The sequence below is a fragment of the Petaurus breviceps genome, unplaced genomic scaffold, assembly GCF_028583685.1.
Source record: "Petaurus breviceps papuanus isolate PSGF00001 unplaced genomic scaffold, PetGlider_PUasm1.0 220, whole genome shotgun sequence".
NCBI lineage: Eukaryota > Metazoa > Chordata > Mammalia > Diprotodontia > Petauridae > Petaurus > Petaurus breviceps.
The window spans coordinates 13,145,434-13,164,221 of NW_027185876.1; the positions used below are offsets into that span (position 1 = coordinate 13,145,434).

General features: G+C 36.2%; 1 protein-coding gene across 1 annotated transcript in view; it reads left to right on the forward strand.

Moving 5' to 3' along the window:
* ADGRL4 (adhesion G protein-coupled receptor L4) overlaps window positions 1–18,788 on the forward strand; it is a 140,469-nt gene that overhangs the window by 86,422 nt on the left and 35,259 nt on the right. Inside the window, exons 4-9 of the mRNA XM_069094626.1 lie at window positions 2,081–2,236; window positions 2,672–2,742; window positions 4,691–4,864; window positions 4,966–5,149; window positions 6,165–6,281; window positions 11,660–11,865. Of these exons, the coding sequence (XP_068950727.1) occupies window positions 2,081–2,236; window positions 2,672–2,742; window positions 4,691–4,864; window positions 4,966–5,149; window positions 6,165–6,281; window positions 11,660–11,865 (908 nt within the window). The remainder of the gene's footprint in view (window positions 1–2,080; window positions 2,237–2,671; window positions 2,743–4,690; window positions 4,865–4,965; window positions 5,150–6,164; window positions 6,282–11,659; window positions 11,866–18,788) is intronic.

An 18,788-nucleotide genomic window follows, 5' to 3' on the forward strand; every position in this document is an offset into this window, starting at 1 on the left:
ATGGAATGGAATGGAATGGAATGGAATGGAATGGAATGGAATGGAATAGGAGCATGGTCCTTTCAACAGATTGAGGACCAGAGAGAAATGTAAAGCCAAAAAGACAAGCCAGCAAGTAATGAACTTTCACAGTTAGAATAAGTCATGAAAACCATCTTCTGACTTACAGAAGGGTTGTTTTCTGCATTGGTGAAGAAATTGCTAGCCCACTGAAATAAGTGATGTAATTAATCGAACAAGCAAGCATTTATTGTGCCTGCTGTATACCAAGCACTATGGAGGCACAATCCATCAATAAGCATTGAGTAAATGCCTAATATGTGTCAGGTTCTACTTTAGTGCTGGAGATACAAATTAAAAATGAAACAGTCTCTCTGCTCAAGAAGTTTAATTCTAATGTGGGAGACAACTTATATATATGAATGAATACACAAGTCAGGCAACAAACATTTATTATGAACTTAATATTAGACAGGTACCATGTTAAGTTCTGGAGATACACAAATAAGTAAAAATACATCCCCTGCCCTCAAGGAGTTCACAGTCTAACGAGGGAGACAACATGCAAACCCCCATGTATATACAGAATTTCTGTTGTTGTTTCTTCATCATTTCAGTTGTGCCCTACTCTTTGTGACCCCATTTGGGGTCTGGAAAAGATACTGGAGTGGTTTGCCATTTCCTTCTCTAGCTCATTTTACAAATGGGGGAAATAGAGTTAAGAGACTTGACCAGAGTCACACAGCTAGTAAGTGTTTGAAGCCAGATGTGAATTTAGGAAGATGAATCTTCCTGACTCCCAACCTGGTGCTCTATCCAATGTACAACCCAGCTGCCCTTGTACAAGATACATAGAATTTCATTAGTAGATATTCTCAGAGGGAAGTTTCCAGCAGTCTAAGAGAAGAAGAAAATTGACTTGTACAATGCCTGGTTTGAGCCAAGTCTAGAGAAAAGCCAGGAAGTTGAGCTGAGGAAGGAGAATATTAGAAGTATGAGATATAGTAAGTAAAAAAGGCATGCAACTGGAAGATGGAGGACCAGCAAGAAAGTCAGTATCATTAGATCATAGATATCATGGAGCTAGGGAGTAGAGTGTAGGAAAAGTGGGAAAAAATGAAGGGAGTAAGGGAGTTTGAAAAGAAAGGATGCAGATTGGAAAAGAAAATAAAATTTAATTTAAAAATAAGAAAAAAGGGAAAGGTAGAAAGAAGACAGGTTTTTAAGGGCTTTAACAATGACATGGTCAGATCTGCTTTATAAAGATTATTTGGGGAGCTGACTGTAGGATCCATACACATACATAAGCAGATGCAATGTAACCTTGGAAAGGGATGCATTGTAGCCAACATGGTAACAAAATAAAACTGAAATTTAATTTAATGTTTGCAATAACTCATGGCCAAAAATGAAATGTTTTGAATGAGATAAAGCAAACATTTTAAGGAGTACTTTTCAATGTTTGGCCTTAGCTAAAGTGCATGACTGACGTTTGAAGTACTGCATTCAGAAAATATTAATGTGAAAGACCCTTACTTTACTTTTTTTTCTCATGTCGCTGAGTAAAGGAATTGTGATAATTGCTTTAGTAATATGCAGAAAGAACTACATTTTAGATATCATTAAAGGAATAGCAGAAACATATCCCTTTAAACAAACCCTTTAAAGAAACAAATCTTTATTAAATTAGTTTTAAAAGGCATATCTTAAGTACAAAGAAAGTCCTCAAATTGATTTTAGTCACCTGAATACCCAAATGCTTTTTTTGTTTAATTTTTGTTTATAGTAGGAAAGAAATACATGCATGAATTTGGTCTCTGAAACATTTTTCACCATCATATCAAAACTGATTGTTTAAACCAAATGCTTTTTTTATGTGCTCAGCTAAAGTTACCTTGTCATTTCTCCTTGATAGCATTTTCAGATGTGTTCCCATTATATTTGCTTTTCTATTTCCTCACTTTTTTAAACAATTTTCTTATGAAATGGCTAGCAGGATACAGTACCATTATCAACAAGGTAGCAAGGTGTTAGTCTGTAAATACTTAATAAAAAATTCAATTTCTCACAATATTTGCAGATATAGATGAGTGTCGGGAAGCAACCCCAGGTGCCTGTGGGGATCATGCTAAATGTGAAAACGTGCATGGAGGGTATCATTGTGCCTGCAAAGAAGGTTATCAGCCATCCACAGGAAAATTGCAATTTAAGCCAAATGATGGCACTTATTGCCAAGGTAAATGATATTATAAAGGTATATGTGTTATGATAGACTGACCTCTTCAAAGGAAACCATCACTATTCCTTAGGGCCTGGGTAAGGTTCATCAGCAAGAGAAGCAAAGCATTGTCATTACAACTATATGAGGATATAATTGACATACACAGTACCTTAAGTCAAATTCCTGGATGAAAATAAGATAATTCTGAACACACACACAAAAACACACACACACACCAAAAAAAAAAAAAACCCAGACATATTGAGAAATGTGCTTTTGTTTTGTTTTGTTTTTAATAGTTTGAGGAAAGGATCCATATATCATTGGAAATTATTCAAATATATCCAGTAAGCATATATGCTACTTAATAACTAGGAATTGAATTATTCAATAAAACATTTGCAGTATATAAAACAAAGTTACCAGATGGGGAATTTTCTTTTTCTACAGAAAATGTGAAGGCAAACTGTCATTTAGATGATGTCTGCATTGCTGCAAATATTAACAAAACTTTAATTGAAGTAAGTAGAATGGTTTATGCATAAGCTTTTAAGATCATAGTTTATTAGAATTTGACAATTTTGTTTCTGTAAATATGCTTTCAAAATGATTTTTAGGAATGGGGGCCTGAAGTTAGACTACTAGAACATTGGAAGTAGCTTACTTATTTGAATCTAAGCCTTAATTAGCTTGTTAATTTCCTATAATTTGTTTGGGTAGTATCAAAAATTTGATGAACTGGAAAATAACCAAACTGTTTCTGTTGCTTAGTGATAATAAGTGAAGATAGGGTTTTTTCCACATTTAATCGTACTTTGTGATTTATTATTTGGCATGATCAAAAATGTACTCAATAAAAAAAGTGGGGACAGCTGACAAGTAAGATAACAAAAGCCTGCCTTATTTTGTTCTATTCAAAGGAGCACTTGTTATGATTTAGAATTAGAAGGAAACTTTGAGACCATCTAATCCAACTCCTTCATTTTACAAATGAGGAAAATGAGGCACAGAGAGGTTAAGGGACTTGCCCAAGGTCACATAGCTAGTAAGTGTCAGAAAGACAATCTGAACCCAGGCCTTTGTAAATCCCAGTCAAAAACATTATGTAACCATATTTTCCCTTAAAGGTGCAAATTTCAAATAAAAAGTGGCATAAATGATTATGTTCATAAGACAACCAGTTTCTAAAGTGATTGAATCAGCGAATCTCAACCATGAGCATTTGGATAGCATTAAAAACATAGTTCCCCTACCATCAAACTTAAAAGGGCTTCTTGGGTTAGGTTCAAAAGTCTAATTCAATGATTAATTTATTATTGAATAATGTGTGCTTATTATTTAGAGAAATTATTTCCTATCTTGATACATCAATTAATTAAAGTATATTGGAATATGTGTGTGTACATTTAAATATTAAGCATACAGCAGGAAAGGAGAATTATAAAATTATTTGCTTTTGTCCATTAACTACCAGAGAGACCTCATGGTACGATGGATCAACTTTGGTACCATGGATAACCAGCTTTAGAGTCAAGAAAATGTGGAATAAAGAAAAATTTTGTCTATGATAAGTACTAGCTATGATAATGGGCAAATTGCTCAGAGCTTTAGATAACTCCAAGATGATTAAGTCATTGACCAGGTACTTATAAGCACTAGTGGAAGAAGTTTTATCAAGAGAAGGTTCTGACATCTCTGATAATGAGTCTTAGAGGAGGATCACAGACTTAGAGATATGGGAGTGAACATAAGAGATCACCTCATTCAATCCTCTCTTTATAGAGATTAGGAAAGTAAGGGTCAAGGAAATTCCATGACCTAACCAAGACCATAGTTAGTAGGAAGAGCTCAGGTACCTGACTGGTGAGCCTTTCCACTATGGCACACATTGATATAGAACATCCACCAGTGTATCTATCCTGAAAAGATTGCTGTTATTTCCCAAAATAACTACCTCTGTTGAAGTTATTTAGTCAGATTATGTAACTAATCCCTGGGTCCAGATTAGGGTTTGTATTTAACACCATTATCTTATTTACAGAGAAAAAAACTATGCCAGTGTAACAGAGAGCTGCTATTTAATCCAAGAAGACCTATGTTCAAATCCTACCTATACAGTGACTTGTTCTAGCCAACTCTCTAAAACTGAGTTGTAAAAAAGGTGCCAACCTGCATTGTAGAGGGAATTCCTCACCAGGAGCCTCCTATACCAAGGAAATCACAGGTCTTATACATACACACATACATACACATATACATATATGTACCTCTCTGTGTATGTGTGCATGTTTATACATGTGTGTATGTACATTCAAGTATGCATATGTACAAATGGGTGTCTTTACTCCACTACCCACGTCAATAGAATATTCCCAGAAAAAAATATATTGTTTTAATCTTGAAAAAAATTAGTATTCAGTGCTATGTATTGACTTACTTCTGTCACTGCTACCACTCTTTTCTTCCCAGATTAAGCACATAAAGGAACCCTTGAATCTGCTGCAAGAAATCTACCAAAAATCTGGGCAAGCACTTTTCCCCATTGATGTGCTTACCAATGTTGAAGCACTGTCTGCATCTTCTACATCCTTGAGTTACATGAGAAGCAATGTCTCTGAGAAGGAAGCTAATACAACTATTAATGTAAGTAGCCTGAGGCTTGTGATTATATTTTCCTCCGCTTCTGTGAATAGCAAGAGACTCCAACACTAAAAAAAAAAAAAACATGTTTCTCCTTCCAATAGGTTTTTGTTAACGCCGTAAACAATTTGGTTCAAAAGGATAAAATTACAATTTGGAACAAGCTGTCTGCAGATAATAGAAGAACAAGTCTCACTAAACTGATGCACACAGTGGAGCAAACCATGCTAAGCATGTCCCAGAACTTCAAAAAGACAACCCAGTTAGAGATTAATTCGAGCGACATGGGTAAGGAAAGAAATCACTCTGTATGCAATGCTCTGGTCTTGAAATATGGTTTCATTTTCTTCTCAGATTAAAAAAAAATAAACAGCCAAAATTTTAGATTTATAGTATTTGGGTATAATGCTCCTATTCCCCCCTCCAAAAAAACTATAGCAGCACTTTAATGTTTAATTTTTTTAACATAATATTTTCATTTTGAATTCCAAAATTGTTGCCCTTTCTCCAGCCCCTCCCACATCCATTAAAAAGGCAATATGATGTCCATTATACATGTGAAGTCATGCAACACATTTCTATATTAGCCATCAAACATTATTTTAGTATTTTCTAATGTCAAAACTATAGTAATCAATGGACATAAACCTCTTTCTTCCCTCCTAAGTAACTCCCTCATCCACTGCTACTCTTTGACTTTGACACTATAGTGTGATATTTGGTGCTACCCATACCAGGAAAATCTTACTTGCTCCCCTTGTTCATTTTCTAGAGATTTTCTAATTAATCAAGAAATACTTTATCCAAAGCATTCCACTTTTCCACACACATACTTCTTTGAGAATGTAAACTTCAGAATTAGAAAGACAATAAAAAAACAATAATAATCATCTTCCCGAGTTCAAATCTGGCCTCAGATATTTACTTGCTGTGTGACCCTGGGCAAGTTTCCTGTTGATGTTTGCCTCAGTTTCCTCATCTCTAAAATGAGCTGGAGAAGGAAATGACAAAGCACTCCAATATCTCTGCCAAGAAAATTCCAAGTTGGGGTATTGAAGAGTTGAACACAATTGGAAGGCCTGAAAAATAACACCAGTAAGTTAATAAAATTTAAAATGACACAGAGTTTTGGTACATCCTGTATATGGATCTGACTATTAATATACAGGTATATGCTAATTATCTTCATTTAAATTGACATAGGTTATGCGTTGAAACAATAATGTAAGGTCATATCATAACTGTCAAAGTTTTATTCATTACACTATTTTAAATAAATATGAGTTGTATTATTTCTTTTCAGGTCTCAAATTATTTGCTTTTGATTCTCATCATATGAAACATATTCATCCTCATGTGAACATGGAAGGAGATAACATAAAAATCTGCCCAAAGAGAAAAGATGAATATGATTCTAATGGTAGGAGAATTGTCTCCTTTTATTTGCATTTTTATGAGAACCATATCATCCACATAGTGTTTAATAAATGTTTGCTCAACTGAAAGGAACCTCATTAGATTATGTCACAGAAATAGTGGCCACAGAGCCAAGAGGGCTTGATATATACTAGCTGTGTGACCCTGATCTTCTCTCTTAACCAAACTCTCAGTGCCCTTGACAACACCCTAAGATTTTAAGTCATAGAGGAGAAACTGATATAAATTTGTTGTGGGAATGCTTCCTATGCCAGTGAAATGACAAGTGTGGGCCAAATTGTGAGTATGGTTGTTTCTGTATATATGTATAGTGTCCAAAATACTGAACTAAATAAGTATTAAGGTGTGTGTGTGTGTATGTGTGTGTTCTTAACACATTATGGCTGACATTTTTTTTCTAATTCAGCAAATCTATATTAAGAAATGGAGCAGCTAAGTTATACAGTGGATAGAGATCCAGGCCTAGAGTCAGGAAGACTCATCATCCTGAGTTCAAATCTGGCCTCAGATAATTACTTCTTATATGATCCTGGGCAAGTCACTTCACCATATTTGTCTCAGTTTACTCATCAATCAAATGAGCTGGAGAAGTAAATGGCAAACTGTTCTAGTATCTTGGTCAAGAAAACCCCAAATGGGGCCATGAAAAGTCGGATACCACCAAACAACAACATAGCTAGTAACTACTCTTAGCAGACCACAGAACTGAATTTGATAGACAGATATATAACCATATTATATAGAGATATGTAAATACATAGACATGTATGTATGTATGTATGTATATGTATATCATCAGTACACCATATAGTAGGCACTTATATATTTGCTCAACTAAATTTGTTGATTAAAAATAACATCAACTGTGACATGGATCAAGAATAATTATTCAATAGATTGTCGTATATATTCATTTCAATGTTTTGTACACAGTAAGCACTTAAATGTTTACTTGCTTTGTTGGGTTCAGTTAAACAAACATTAACTGCATTCTACTCCATGTGTGGCAATGTACAATGAGAAAGTTACAAAAATAATGAAAATATCCCTACCTTTAAACAACTTATGAGCTAACAGGGAAGAAGAGGTATATACAGGAGTAACTGTAATTCGAAGGAGCATATAGCCTGTTCTCTAAATGAGGTATAGGACACTATGAGTGAGCAGCGTAATAATAGCCCATTTCCTTCTTCTCTTGCTCTTAGCAACCTCATATCCACATGTTGCTACTATATGGCAGACTAATTTGTTTAAAAATTGCCAGTAGGTCCTTGGCCATAGGGTTTCTCCCATTGTAAACTCCACAGGCAGTCACTTCCCTTTGGGGGTAGATTTGGCAGGAGTATCTGTCACCTATCAAATTCTATGCCCCTGCTCCCTTCTCCTTGTTCAGCTCTCATAAGCTTCCCAAACACTCACCAGCTAGGATTTTAACAGTATGCCTGTGGAAGAAATAGTTCAGGTAAAGTGGTTAATTTCACTAGAGAAATTCATGGAGAATATCAAGAAACTATGAAGCTGGATTATTGGAAGGGTTATTAAATTAGATCTTTAAGACACCAGAGGTTATGTGGTTTCTTTTATGTAAATTTGCATTTACTCTATTAACTTGTATTTTTATTTCATTATAGACATATTCACTCTAAATCAGGCATAGTAGGCAAGAATCAGTGCCTTCATCTTTGTCCACCTTCACCCTCTGCAATATCCATTTCTGTTCTATAGAATGAACTCAGTTTACTAAGAGACTCACCCAAAATTGCATGGCAAATAATGGTTAAGTTTTCTATGGAGGTATTTCAATATTTTTACTTCAGTGATTCTTTGTGTATTTTAGAGTAAAAGTTTGCAGTAGGCTTGTTAGGTAGTCTGCAAAGGCATAGACTAGGTTTTGGGGTTTGGGTTTCTTGTTTCATTTAAGATTTCATTTCATGTTTCAGGGAATAAACCCAGATAACTGCCATGGTCCCATCTCACTGGTCATATCCCCAATTTACTCACTATTTAGCTTCATTATTGACAATAGAGATGAGGGGAGAGGAGGGAAAACTCTATAAAATGAAAATCTGACCAAAATTTTTAATAATAAAGGTTAGGAATAAAAAGAGGAAGCATCTAAAGAAACCAATGTGTTGCATAAAAAGCTCTTTGATGAGCTCAGATTTTAAAAGAATGCATACAAAACATCGTAGAGTCAGATTTAAAGATCTAAGGGACGTTGGGGATCATCAAGTCCACCACCCCACAAAATGAAGCTCATTTAGAGTTTGTCCACATTTAGAGGACAAGCTATATGCTGCTTTGAATTACAGTTATTCCTTTGCATATCTCTTCTTCCCTTTACTTCATAAGTTGGTTAAAGGTAGGGATATTTTCATTATTTTTATCTTCCTCATTGTACATTGCCACACATAGAGTAGAATGCAGTAAATGTTGTTTCATTACAAGTGAAGAAATTGAAGCACACAGAGGTTGAGTTGACTTGCCCATGGTAACCCAGCTAGGTGGGATTCAAACCCAGATCTTCCTGAGTCCAAATCCAGTACCTTATCCACTGTACCATGCTGAAAAATATGACTTGTATATATAATCAAGAATTCATTCAAAGCTGTGACACAAAGCTGAAAAATAGTATTACTAACACCCAGAAAAAAAATTAAGCTTTAAAAAAATGCTAATAACAGCAAAATGATACTTTAGCTAGAAAAGTAAGGTGATAGATCTGTTGCTAAGAGCAGAAGATAAAACATTTACAGATAACAAGAAAGGATAAAGCTATTTAACTTTTTTATTCCATTCTCTCCATCAAATAGAATGTTCTTCCAATGGGAAATAATTGAAAAAAGCATTTTAAGTACCGAATTGGAGTCCTCTATCATTGAGTGTATGGTGTAATATGCCAGTTAGGTTGATTTGTAGCTGATTGAACCTATTGTTCAGCCATGGTCATATGGCTTTGACTCTGTTTTATTCAGCAGTTGAGTTGCATGAGAGAAGGCATGCTCACAAAATTTGCAGATGGCATATAATGGAGAGGTGTCACTTTCAATTAATGACCAGATTTAAAATTATCTCAATAGATTATAATGATGGACTGAAAGCAATGAATGAAATTGAACAAGAATGAATGAGTCAACCAACACACATTTTATTAAGCACCTGTTATATGCCAGGCACTTCTAGGGAAGTGCAATATAAAAACAAAAATAAAGACAGCAGCCTCAAAATCATCTCACAATATAGGATGGAGATGATCTGACTTTAAAGCACTTCATATGGAAAGCTCTGGGAATTTTAATTAGCCACAAACTCAATATGATCATGTTGTGGTTACAGAAGTCTAGGAAGTCTGTAATTTCCTTAATACAAATATACTGTACTTATTACAAGTGCTTCAGGGGAAAAGGCACATCCCTGAAAGCAAGGAGATCTGGATTCTAGTCCCAGTTTTCCTACTTCGCTGACCTTGAACAAATGACAACCTCTTTGGCCTTTAGTTTCTTTTTTTTTGGAGGGGGGAAGGTAGGGCAATTAGGGTTAAGTGACTTGCCCAAGATCACATGGCTAGTTTTTGTGTAAATATCTGAGGCTGGATTTGAACTCAGGTCCTCCTGACTCCAGGGCCAGTGCTCTATTCATTGTACCACCTAGCCACCCCTCTTTAGTTACCTTTATCCTTAAAATGGGCAGTCAGGTAGCATAGGGCAAGAGATATCTTCTGAGTTCAAATATGGCCTCAGACTCTTATTAGAGGTAAGACCCTGCACAAGTCACTTAACCCTGTTGGCCTCAGTTTCTTCATCCATAAAATGAGCTGGAGAAGAAAATGGCAAACCATTCCATATCTTTACCAAGAAAATCCCAAATGGAGTCATGGAGAGCTGAGACACAGTTTAAAAATGACAACAACAAAAATCCTTAAAAATGAAGTATATGGCCTAAATAATTTCCAGGACCATTTCTACATCTAATAGCCTACAATACTAGTAAAGACTTTCACTTCAAAATGCACTAGTCAGATTGTTTGGAAGTATTAGATCCAGTTCTTGAGGCATATTTTTCACAGGGACCATAACAAAGTAGTCAGTATCTATACATAATCTAGCAAGAGAGTGAAACTTCTAGGAATGGTGTTAAGTGAATAGCCATTGACTTAGGGTGCTTAGCCCAGAGAAGATAAGACTAATGCTAAAATGCTTAAGGGACTGGCATGTGGATAAATGTATTAGACTAATTTTATGCTGCTCCAGAGTTTAGGACTAGGATTAGTAAGTGGAATTAGAGGGATGCAGATGGAATGTGCTACCTTACAAAGTAGTAAATTCCCCATCACAGGAAGACTGCATGTTTAGAATCCAAGATTAGAATCATAGGATCATGGGATTTAGAGCTGGAAGTTTGTCTTCAAGCTGATATGGTCCAACTTCTAATCCAATGCAGGAATTTCTTGTGTAACCACTTTGAGAAATGGTCATCTACCCTATTTCCAGTGGCAGGGAGCTCACTGCTTTCCAAAGCATTCCATTTTTGCATAGCTCAAGTTGCTAGCTTCATCTTCCTCACTCTGAACAGAAACCTATCTTTGTAATTTTCACCCATTGATCATAGTTCTACCCTTCATAGTTATACATAATATATCTAATTCCTCTTCCGTATTAATAGACCTTCAGATATTTGAACACATTATGGCTTCCCTAAATCATGTCAAGAATATAGAGTAGATTCCGTCAATGACTGAGAAACCAAACCCAGTAACCTCTGGAATCCTTCTGACTCTCAGATTATAAAAATCTTTGACAATTTCTATCCAGAGCACCTTCCTTTATCAAACATACACATGCATCTAGTAGCCTAGTCCTGCTCACACATTTCAAATTTTCTTTACATTAACCATCCTTATTGTGTATTTGGGTATGAAATTATATTAAAAATATTTTCCATATATTCTGTACATATTCAGAGGGGAAAATCCCCTTATAAAAAGAATACCAACTCCTAATCTTAGATGTTTATAGATTGTACTCCTAAATTATTTCAATTTTCCCTTTGTTAGTACGCATGCCAGGTTGAGTAAATACTTGCTTTATTCAAGACAATATGTTAGGCAATGGAGCGACAAAGACAAAAATGAAAGTCAGGCCCTGTCCTCAAGGAACTTAACATTTTGCTGGAAGGTTACAAGATGGACACAGATAAATCAATAAGACTTTTTTTTCAGTTTGAAGCTTTTCCTTTTCCCCCAAATATTCCCTATGACTTTGCATGTTTAAATGAAAATTAGTGTATGTATTAGGCTTCTGTCAAGATCTCGTATGTTGTTTTCTATGGAAAAGTCCATCAAATGTGCTATTTGTTTAACAGGCACCATTGCAGTTTTGTTTTTGCATTATAAGAGTATTGGAGCTTTGCTTTCATCATCTCAGAGTGACTCCCAGGAAACGGAGAGCGACAAGAGTCCTGAACAGGAGGAAATTGTGATCTCCTCAATTGTGTCTGTCTCAATTAGTGCAAAGCCATCTGCACTCTACCAGCTTGAGAAAATCACGTTTACATTAAGTCATATAAAAGTAAGTTGTTTGTGTCATTTGGGGGCACTTTAGTCAATCTAGCTAGCTAATCTATTTATGTATTTGTAGCTATCCATCTATATATCTACTTGTTATAAATATATACATATATATTTATATGTATATAGAGAGGGGGAGGAGGGAGAGGGAAGGAGAAAGAGGGAGAGGGATTGGAAAAAGGAAAGGGAAAGGTGGAGAGACAGAGAGAGACAGAGAAAGAGAGAGAGGGAGAAGGAGGTGGGGTGAGAGAGACAGAGAGAGGCAGAGAGAGAGAAGAGAAGAGGAAAGAAACTTCTAGAAACTACTAAAACTAAAACTAAACAGACTTCAGTTTTGTGTAAAGGATCTTGTTTCCTTAGAAAGTCACTTTTTCCTCAAGAAAATGTGTTATGTATTACAAGAAAATGTGAAGTCGTAGGGGTCCAGTTGAAATATATCACTTTCATAGGAAGGGAATTCATGTGCCTTGTTTCCAATTGGTATGTCACACAGAACTTTGAAAGTGTTTTGGCCTGGTTATAAATAAATTCACCAAAGAGATTAAGTAGCAGTAGTCCAAAAATGTTTCATTGGAAAGTTAGCAGAAGTCCTTTTATTACTTTCCTTTGAACTTTTTGAACCATCCTCCAAATAAAAAACACACTATCTTTTTAAATTATTCTTTTACATCTTAAGATTGAATCCTCCAATGCCCTCAAAATTACCACCTCCAGCACAGATCTTGTTTGAGTGCACTGCTCTCTGTTCAGTTGCTCTCACTGTCCTTTTCCCAGGGATTCTGGAATGACTTCCCTCCTAAGTCAGTGGTTGCCACTCGCTTGAGGTGTTCCAGAGAATTTTGAATGGACGCTTGTCACATATGTTAGAGAGGGGATTGTTGTTTAGGGATACATTAGACTGGGTGGTACCTAAAGATCCTTCTAACATCAAGATTGCCCAGTGATATTACAGGCCAGATATAATGGCTCCACTGTGATTGATGAAGAAAATAGTTGCTTCCCAGACCAAAAGCCATAGGTATCAGCCCTTGAATCTCCATGGTTATGCTTCACTTCACTTCCTGCTCTCATACCATCTTCTCAAGTCAACATTTACTAAATGCCCAGTCTGTGCCAAGCACTAGGGAAACAAAGAAAAAGAAAAACCAACCAAACAAAAACATACCTTGTCTCTATGGTTATATCTTTTCACCACAACACCTCCATTTCTGGAACATGATCAAATCAACTCTATTATTGTTCCTAGAAGGGGTATATCAAGTGACTTCTCTGTAACTCTAGTCACCAAACTGTAATTTCCTGGACCAAAGAAGCTATGTGTGTGTTGTCCCTCCCTATGATTGAAGTGTTCTTGAGAAGAGAAATTGTATTTACATCTATATCTGTATCCCAAGCACTTAGCACAGTCCTTGGCACATAGTGAGAACTTAATGGCCTTTATTCATTTTTCCATTCATCCATTCACACACTCATTTTTCATCTCTCTGTTGTTCTATTAATTTGTTGTGACAGACACTGGAGGAGGGCGATGAGCCAGGCCCAGAACTAAATAGTGGGAGAATCATTGAGTTAGATTTGGGCAAATATGCAAAGACAATGTAAAGAACAGCAAGATCAATGCATGACAAATGGACGGACCCTGTAGTTGCTTGGTTCCTTCAACATGTCAAGGGTTCTAGAGCAACACATCCAGAATATTGGGTGGATTCATAGCAGAAACTTTATGGGAAGACACAGACAAAGAGTAGGTGCGTCGTGATCTGCGTCATTAGAGAAGATGCTGGCCTTGATTGCATTGCAGATCTATCAAAGTATTAAAGTCTCTCTTTAATACGAAAAAAACACGACGGAGGAAATAGCAGGAGAATCACAACAACTACAAGACCCAATTAAGCATGATTTTGATACTTTCAGGATTCATCATGTACCCTATGCTTTAAGGCAGTGGTGATGCCATATAGAAAGCATTGAACAGAGTTGGAAAATCTATTTTTTGATCCCAGCTTTTCCACTTACTGTGTGACCTTGGTCAGGACACTAAACTTCTTTGCCCTCAGTTTCTTAATCTATAAAATGAAGGGGCTGGGTTGGATGGCTTCTAAGATCCCTCCTGGCTCTAAATAAACAATGAGCCAGTATGAGCACTGCCCTTTCTATCACTGTGAAGTTTATTCTGTAAAATGAAGATCATCATACCTGTACTCTCTACATCAAAGAGTTGTTTTAGGGATAAAATGAGATCATTTAGATAGGGGGCTATATAAATGGCAGTTATTATTTTTATTCCCCACTTCTCACATATGGAGTAGGTGAAAATGTCTTGATTTTTCCAGGAGTAGAGTACTATTATAAAGGAACATCTTAGTACATGATTAAAATGTCTCAGTAAAGCCATATGGAGAAACTTGAAGTTGACCAATCATTCCCATGCTTAATGGGGGAAAAAAAGAGGCATTTGCTATAACAAAAGGGCCAGGCATGCCTACACACAAACAAAAATATGTCACTGTACATCAACAAACACATCGTACAGTGGAGAGAAACAAACTTGTGGAAAGTAAGTAAATAGGAATCAGCAACATTAAACATATTGTGGAACATCATGTTGAGGGAAAAAAAGGTGTGAACAATTTCAGAAATGAAAACAGATTTTTCAGAAAGAGAAAATCAGCTTTATTTCCTTCCAGCAATAACAGAAAAATAGAGTCAGAGTTAGGAGGAAACTTCAAGGTCAGCTGGTAGCTAACTTATACCTGAACAAGAGTTTTCTCTTCTACCATTAACAGTCAGCATGCATTTATTAAGCACACACTGTATGCTAAGTACCATGGTAAAGGTTACATATATAAGTAGACAAATGGTCACCAGACCTCTGCCTGAAGACTTCTAATGATCTGAAACTCCCTACTTCCTATTCAATTTTTTAGTAGCTCTAATTTTTAAGATGTTTTCCCACTGAAATTAAACTGATTCTTTTTTACTCCCCCTGCCCCTGACTTTTGGTTCTGCCCTCTAAAAAATTCAAATCCCTTTTCTGCCCTAAAAGTATTTGGAGTCATTATTTCACACACACACACACACACACACACACACACACACACACACTTCTTTCTTCTCTAGGCCAAACATTCTCTATGTTCAAATCTATATGTCCATTCAATATGTCTGATTCTCATAGAGTGTGGTTTCACATCCTTTCACCACTCAAGTTGCCTTCCTCTAGGATTTTTTAATCTCCTCCTTGTGGTCATTGGTTTACATTAGCTATATTTCTCTTAGAAATGTGGATAATTGAGTCAAAAATGTTATTTTTATTCTTTTCCCATTTTGAATAGAAAACTGTCCACTTAAATAGGTTGGGATGGAGTTGTCATAATTGCATTCAGCGTCTTCTCATCTTTATACTTTCTTCCAATATGGTGCTAATTTGGTCCATTGCTTTAATTAGTAAATGATTTCACTGAAAGAGCTAATTTATGAGTAATTCCCACATCAGCAATGAGTAATTTCACGTCTGTTAATATATAATCAATTTCATTCCTTCTGATATATATCCATGCTGGCTAATTTCAACCTGTTCCAATTCTTCTTAAACAAAATATTCATGATATGCAGATATGAGGCTTCTGAGTCATTTGAAAGCCTTTGGTCTCTTTCATTTCTAATTCTCAGATCATTTTTTCCAAGATATTTTTTTTTTTGCTTTTCTCCCTTGTGCCCACCTTCTCAGGGAAGTAATTGAATATCAAAGTATTTATTGACTTAGTTTGGATGATGTTTTAAGTCCACCAAATTGTGCTGCATTTTCAGTAACATGTTGGGGTACAAGCTGCAAATATCTTTGTGGTGGGCCCCTTTCCTCTTTGTCCTTCATGGCTATTCTGAGGTAAAGTACTTGATCATTCCATGAATTCCAACCAAGTTGTCTCCTTGCTCTGGGACACACAAAGAATGAAAATCTCTTCTTCACCAAGCCGAGGACTTTCAAGTCACCTTTGACCAAACACCCCACTCCAGTGATTCATCTTAATATTGAGGAGATGCTAGTTTCTCAAAGACTCTGTCATTGGATCCCAAAGTCCGTCAGGGTCTGCCAGGCAGAAAGAGCTTAAAATATTTTCTAGAAAGTATTTTCTATAAACAACCTTGCTATTGGTACACAGACTTTTGTCTCTAGCAGGTTAGCCAACAGATAATGGATTTTTTGTCACTAGCAACCCTTAGACAAGAAATCAATCTTGCATGGCCTCCTTCTGCTTCTGTAGCTCTATGTAGTGGCTTAGCAAAAAAAAAGGAGGAAGAGGAGGAAAAGGAGGACAAGGAGGACAAGGAGGAGGAGGAAAAAGAGGAAGAGAAGAAGATTAAGAAAAAGAAGAAGAGGAGGAAGAGGAGGAAAAGGAGGAGGAGGAAAAAGTAGAGGAGGAGGAAGAGGAAAGAGAGAAGGGAAAAGAAGGAAAGAAAAAAGAAGAGGCTGCTAAGAATCATGTGGTTTTCTAATCTAGAAGCATTAATTTAACTATTAGTACTCAAAATGTGACATCTCTGTCCAAATACCAGTAAGATGCTATACTATGGGAGGAATTAGATCATCTTAAATTGATAATCCTATAAGTGAAACAAGAAATCACCATCCTTTTATTTGGCAAATATTTATTGGGTGCATACCATCTTACCTTTAAAGTAGCTAGGTGGTACAGTGGATAAAGTGCGAGGCCTGGAAAGAGGAAAACTTCCTGAGTTCAAATCCAGCCTCAGATACTAGTAAATCATTTAAGCCTATTTGCCTCAGCTTCCTCATCTGTAAAATGAGCTAGAGAAGGAAATGGCAAATTATTCCAGTATCTTTGCCAAAAAAATCTCAAATGGGGCCATGAAGAGTTGGACATAATTGAAGAATGACTGAACAACAACCATTTTACCACTGTTATTGATGCTTTGGAGTTTTTTTAATGTTCAGTTTAAAGAATTACTCTATTCCAAGAAATTTATTATCCCAGATTCCTCTGTGTAACATAGCATTCATTCAACTTATTTATAAAATACTAATAAGGATGTAAAATGTTTCTGGGCCCATATACAAGATTTTATTTTAATCAAACATGCACACATACACACACACATACACCTCTCTTCTTTTTTTTTTAAAAGCAATTGGGGTTAAGTAACTTGCTCAAGGTTACACAGCCAGTTATTTCTGGGTGTGGTGCTGAGTATCTGAGCCTGGATTTGATCCAGGTCATCCTGACAGTGGAGCCGGTGCTCTTACTCGCTGAGCCACCTGGCCGCCCCACACCTCTCTTCTTAATAACATACTCTAATAGCATATTCTAAGAAGCAAATGTGCAATCTGGAAGAGTAGGAACTATTTTTCACACTTTCTAACATCCCTAATATTTGGCACAGCTCTTGGCACATGGTAAGTACTTAATAAATACTTGTTGACTAATTCTTCAAAAATATTTTTTGTGTAGTCTTGTCATGTGATTTCATTGTTGTGAAGACTACCTGGTACCAAAAATTTCTCCACTGATGCAAATTGTCAACTTATCTGTAATATGTAGTCTTAGAAAGTTACTTGGGTACCCAAGAGTTTAGATGACTTGCCTGTGGTCACATGGCAAGTAAATTTCAGAGGCAGTACTTGGACACGGGCATTCTTGACCCCACTATCATCCTATTCACCATGCCATATTGTCTCTAGGATATTTAAAACTAGATGCCCTGACAAATTCAATATTTCTAAAACACAGCTTACTGTCCCCCACCCCCCACCTCACAATCTACTCCCTCTTCCTAAATTATCTGTTTCTATTTAGAGCACTATGACCCTTTCAGTCACCCAGATTAGAAATTTCAGTTTTTCTCAGCCCCCCTTCTCCTTCACTCCATATATCCAATTATCAAGTCTTTTTGTTTTTACCTCCATATCTTTTCTCAGCTCATGGAGATACCAACTAGTTCAGGCCTTCATTACCTCTAATGTGGATTATTATTGCAATAACCTCTTAATTGGTTTTCAATATTATCTCTCCTTTCCAATACACCATCCAAGGGTACCACTACAGAAAACTCTAACTCAAGTGCTCCAAAATTCAAGTCACAGTATCATTAGCAACTTTGTGGGTCAGATGTCAGAAAGACCATTGGCAATGGAATGAACATCAATGTGTAGTCATCATACAAAGTTCAATATTTTTATTTGTGCTCATAAGGAAGTAGTCATCTTGCCTGGATTTAGGATTCCCACAGTAGCCAATTCACTTCAATGATAATACTCTTACATTCTGAACTCTGAGTAGGAATCCCATTTGTATGTTTGATTCCTTCACTTCTCTCATATTTAGAATTTTTTTGCTTTTTTTTTGGAGGGCAATTGGGGTTAAGTGACTTGCCCAAGGTCACATGGCTAGTTTTTGTGTTAAGTGTCTGAGGTAGGATTTGAACTCAGGTCCTCCTGACTGCAGGACCAGTGTTCTATTCACTGTGCCACCTAGCCACCCCTGGAATTTTTTAAGGCTATTTAAGGTGTTTCAGAGCCCATCACCCAATTTCCTTGCAGCATGCTTCTCAGCCACTTTCTTTCCTAAAACCAAATAAATTATATTTTTGAGAAATTTAATCCAAGAAGATTCTTTGATAAAAATAATCAGGAAGGGCAATAATTTAGAAAATTATGAGCATAAAAACATGAACACAGAGTAGAAAGAACAGATGGACTTGGAAAGAGCAAATGTGTGATTTGAGACAAGGCCTTCAATTGATCTTAGTTTAAACATCTACAAAATTGTAATAATAATATTTACCATTCTACTTCCTCATTTCCTTCCTCAGCCTCCTCCTTCATCTTTTTCTTTCTCTTCCTCTTCTTCATCTGTCTCCTCTTTCTCCACCTTTGTTGGTAACTTATCCCGCTATAAGACTATT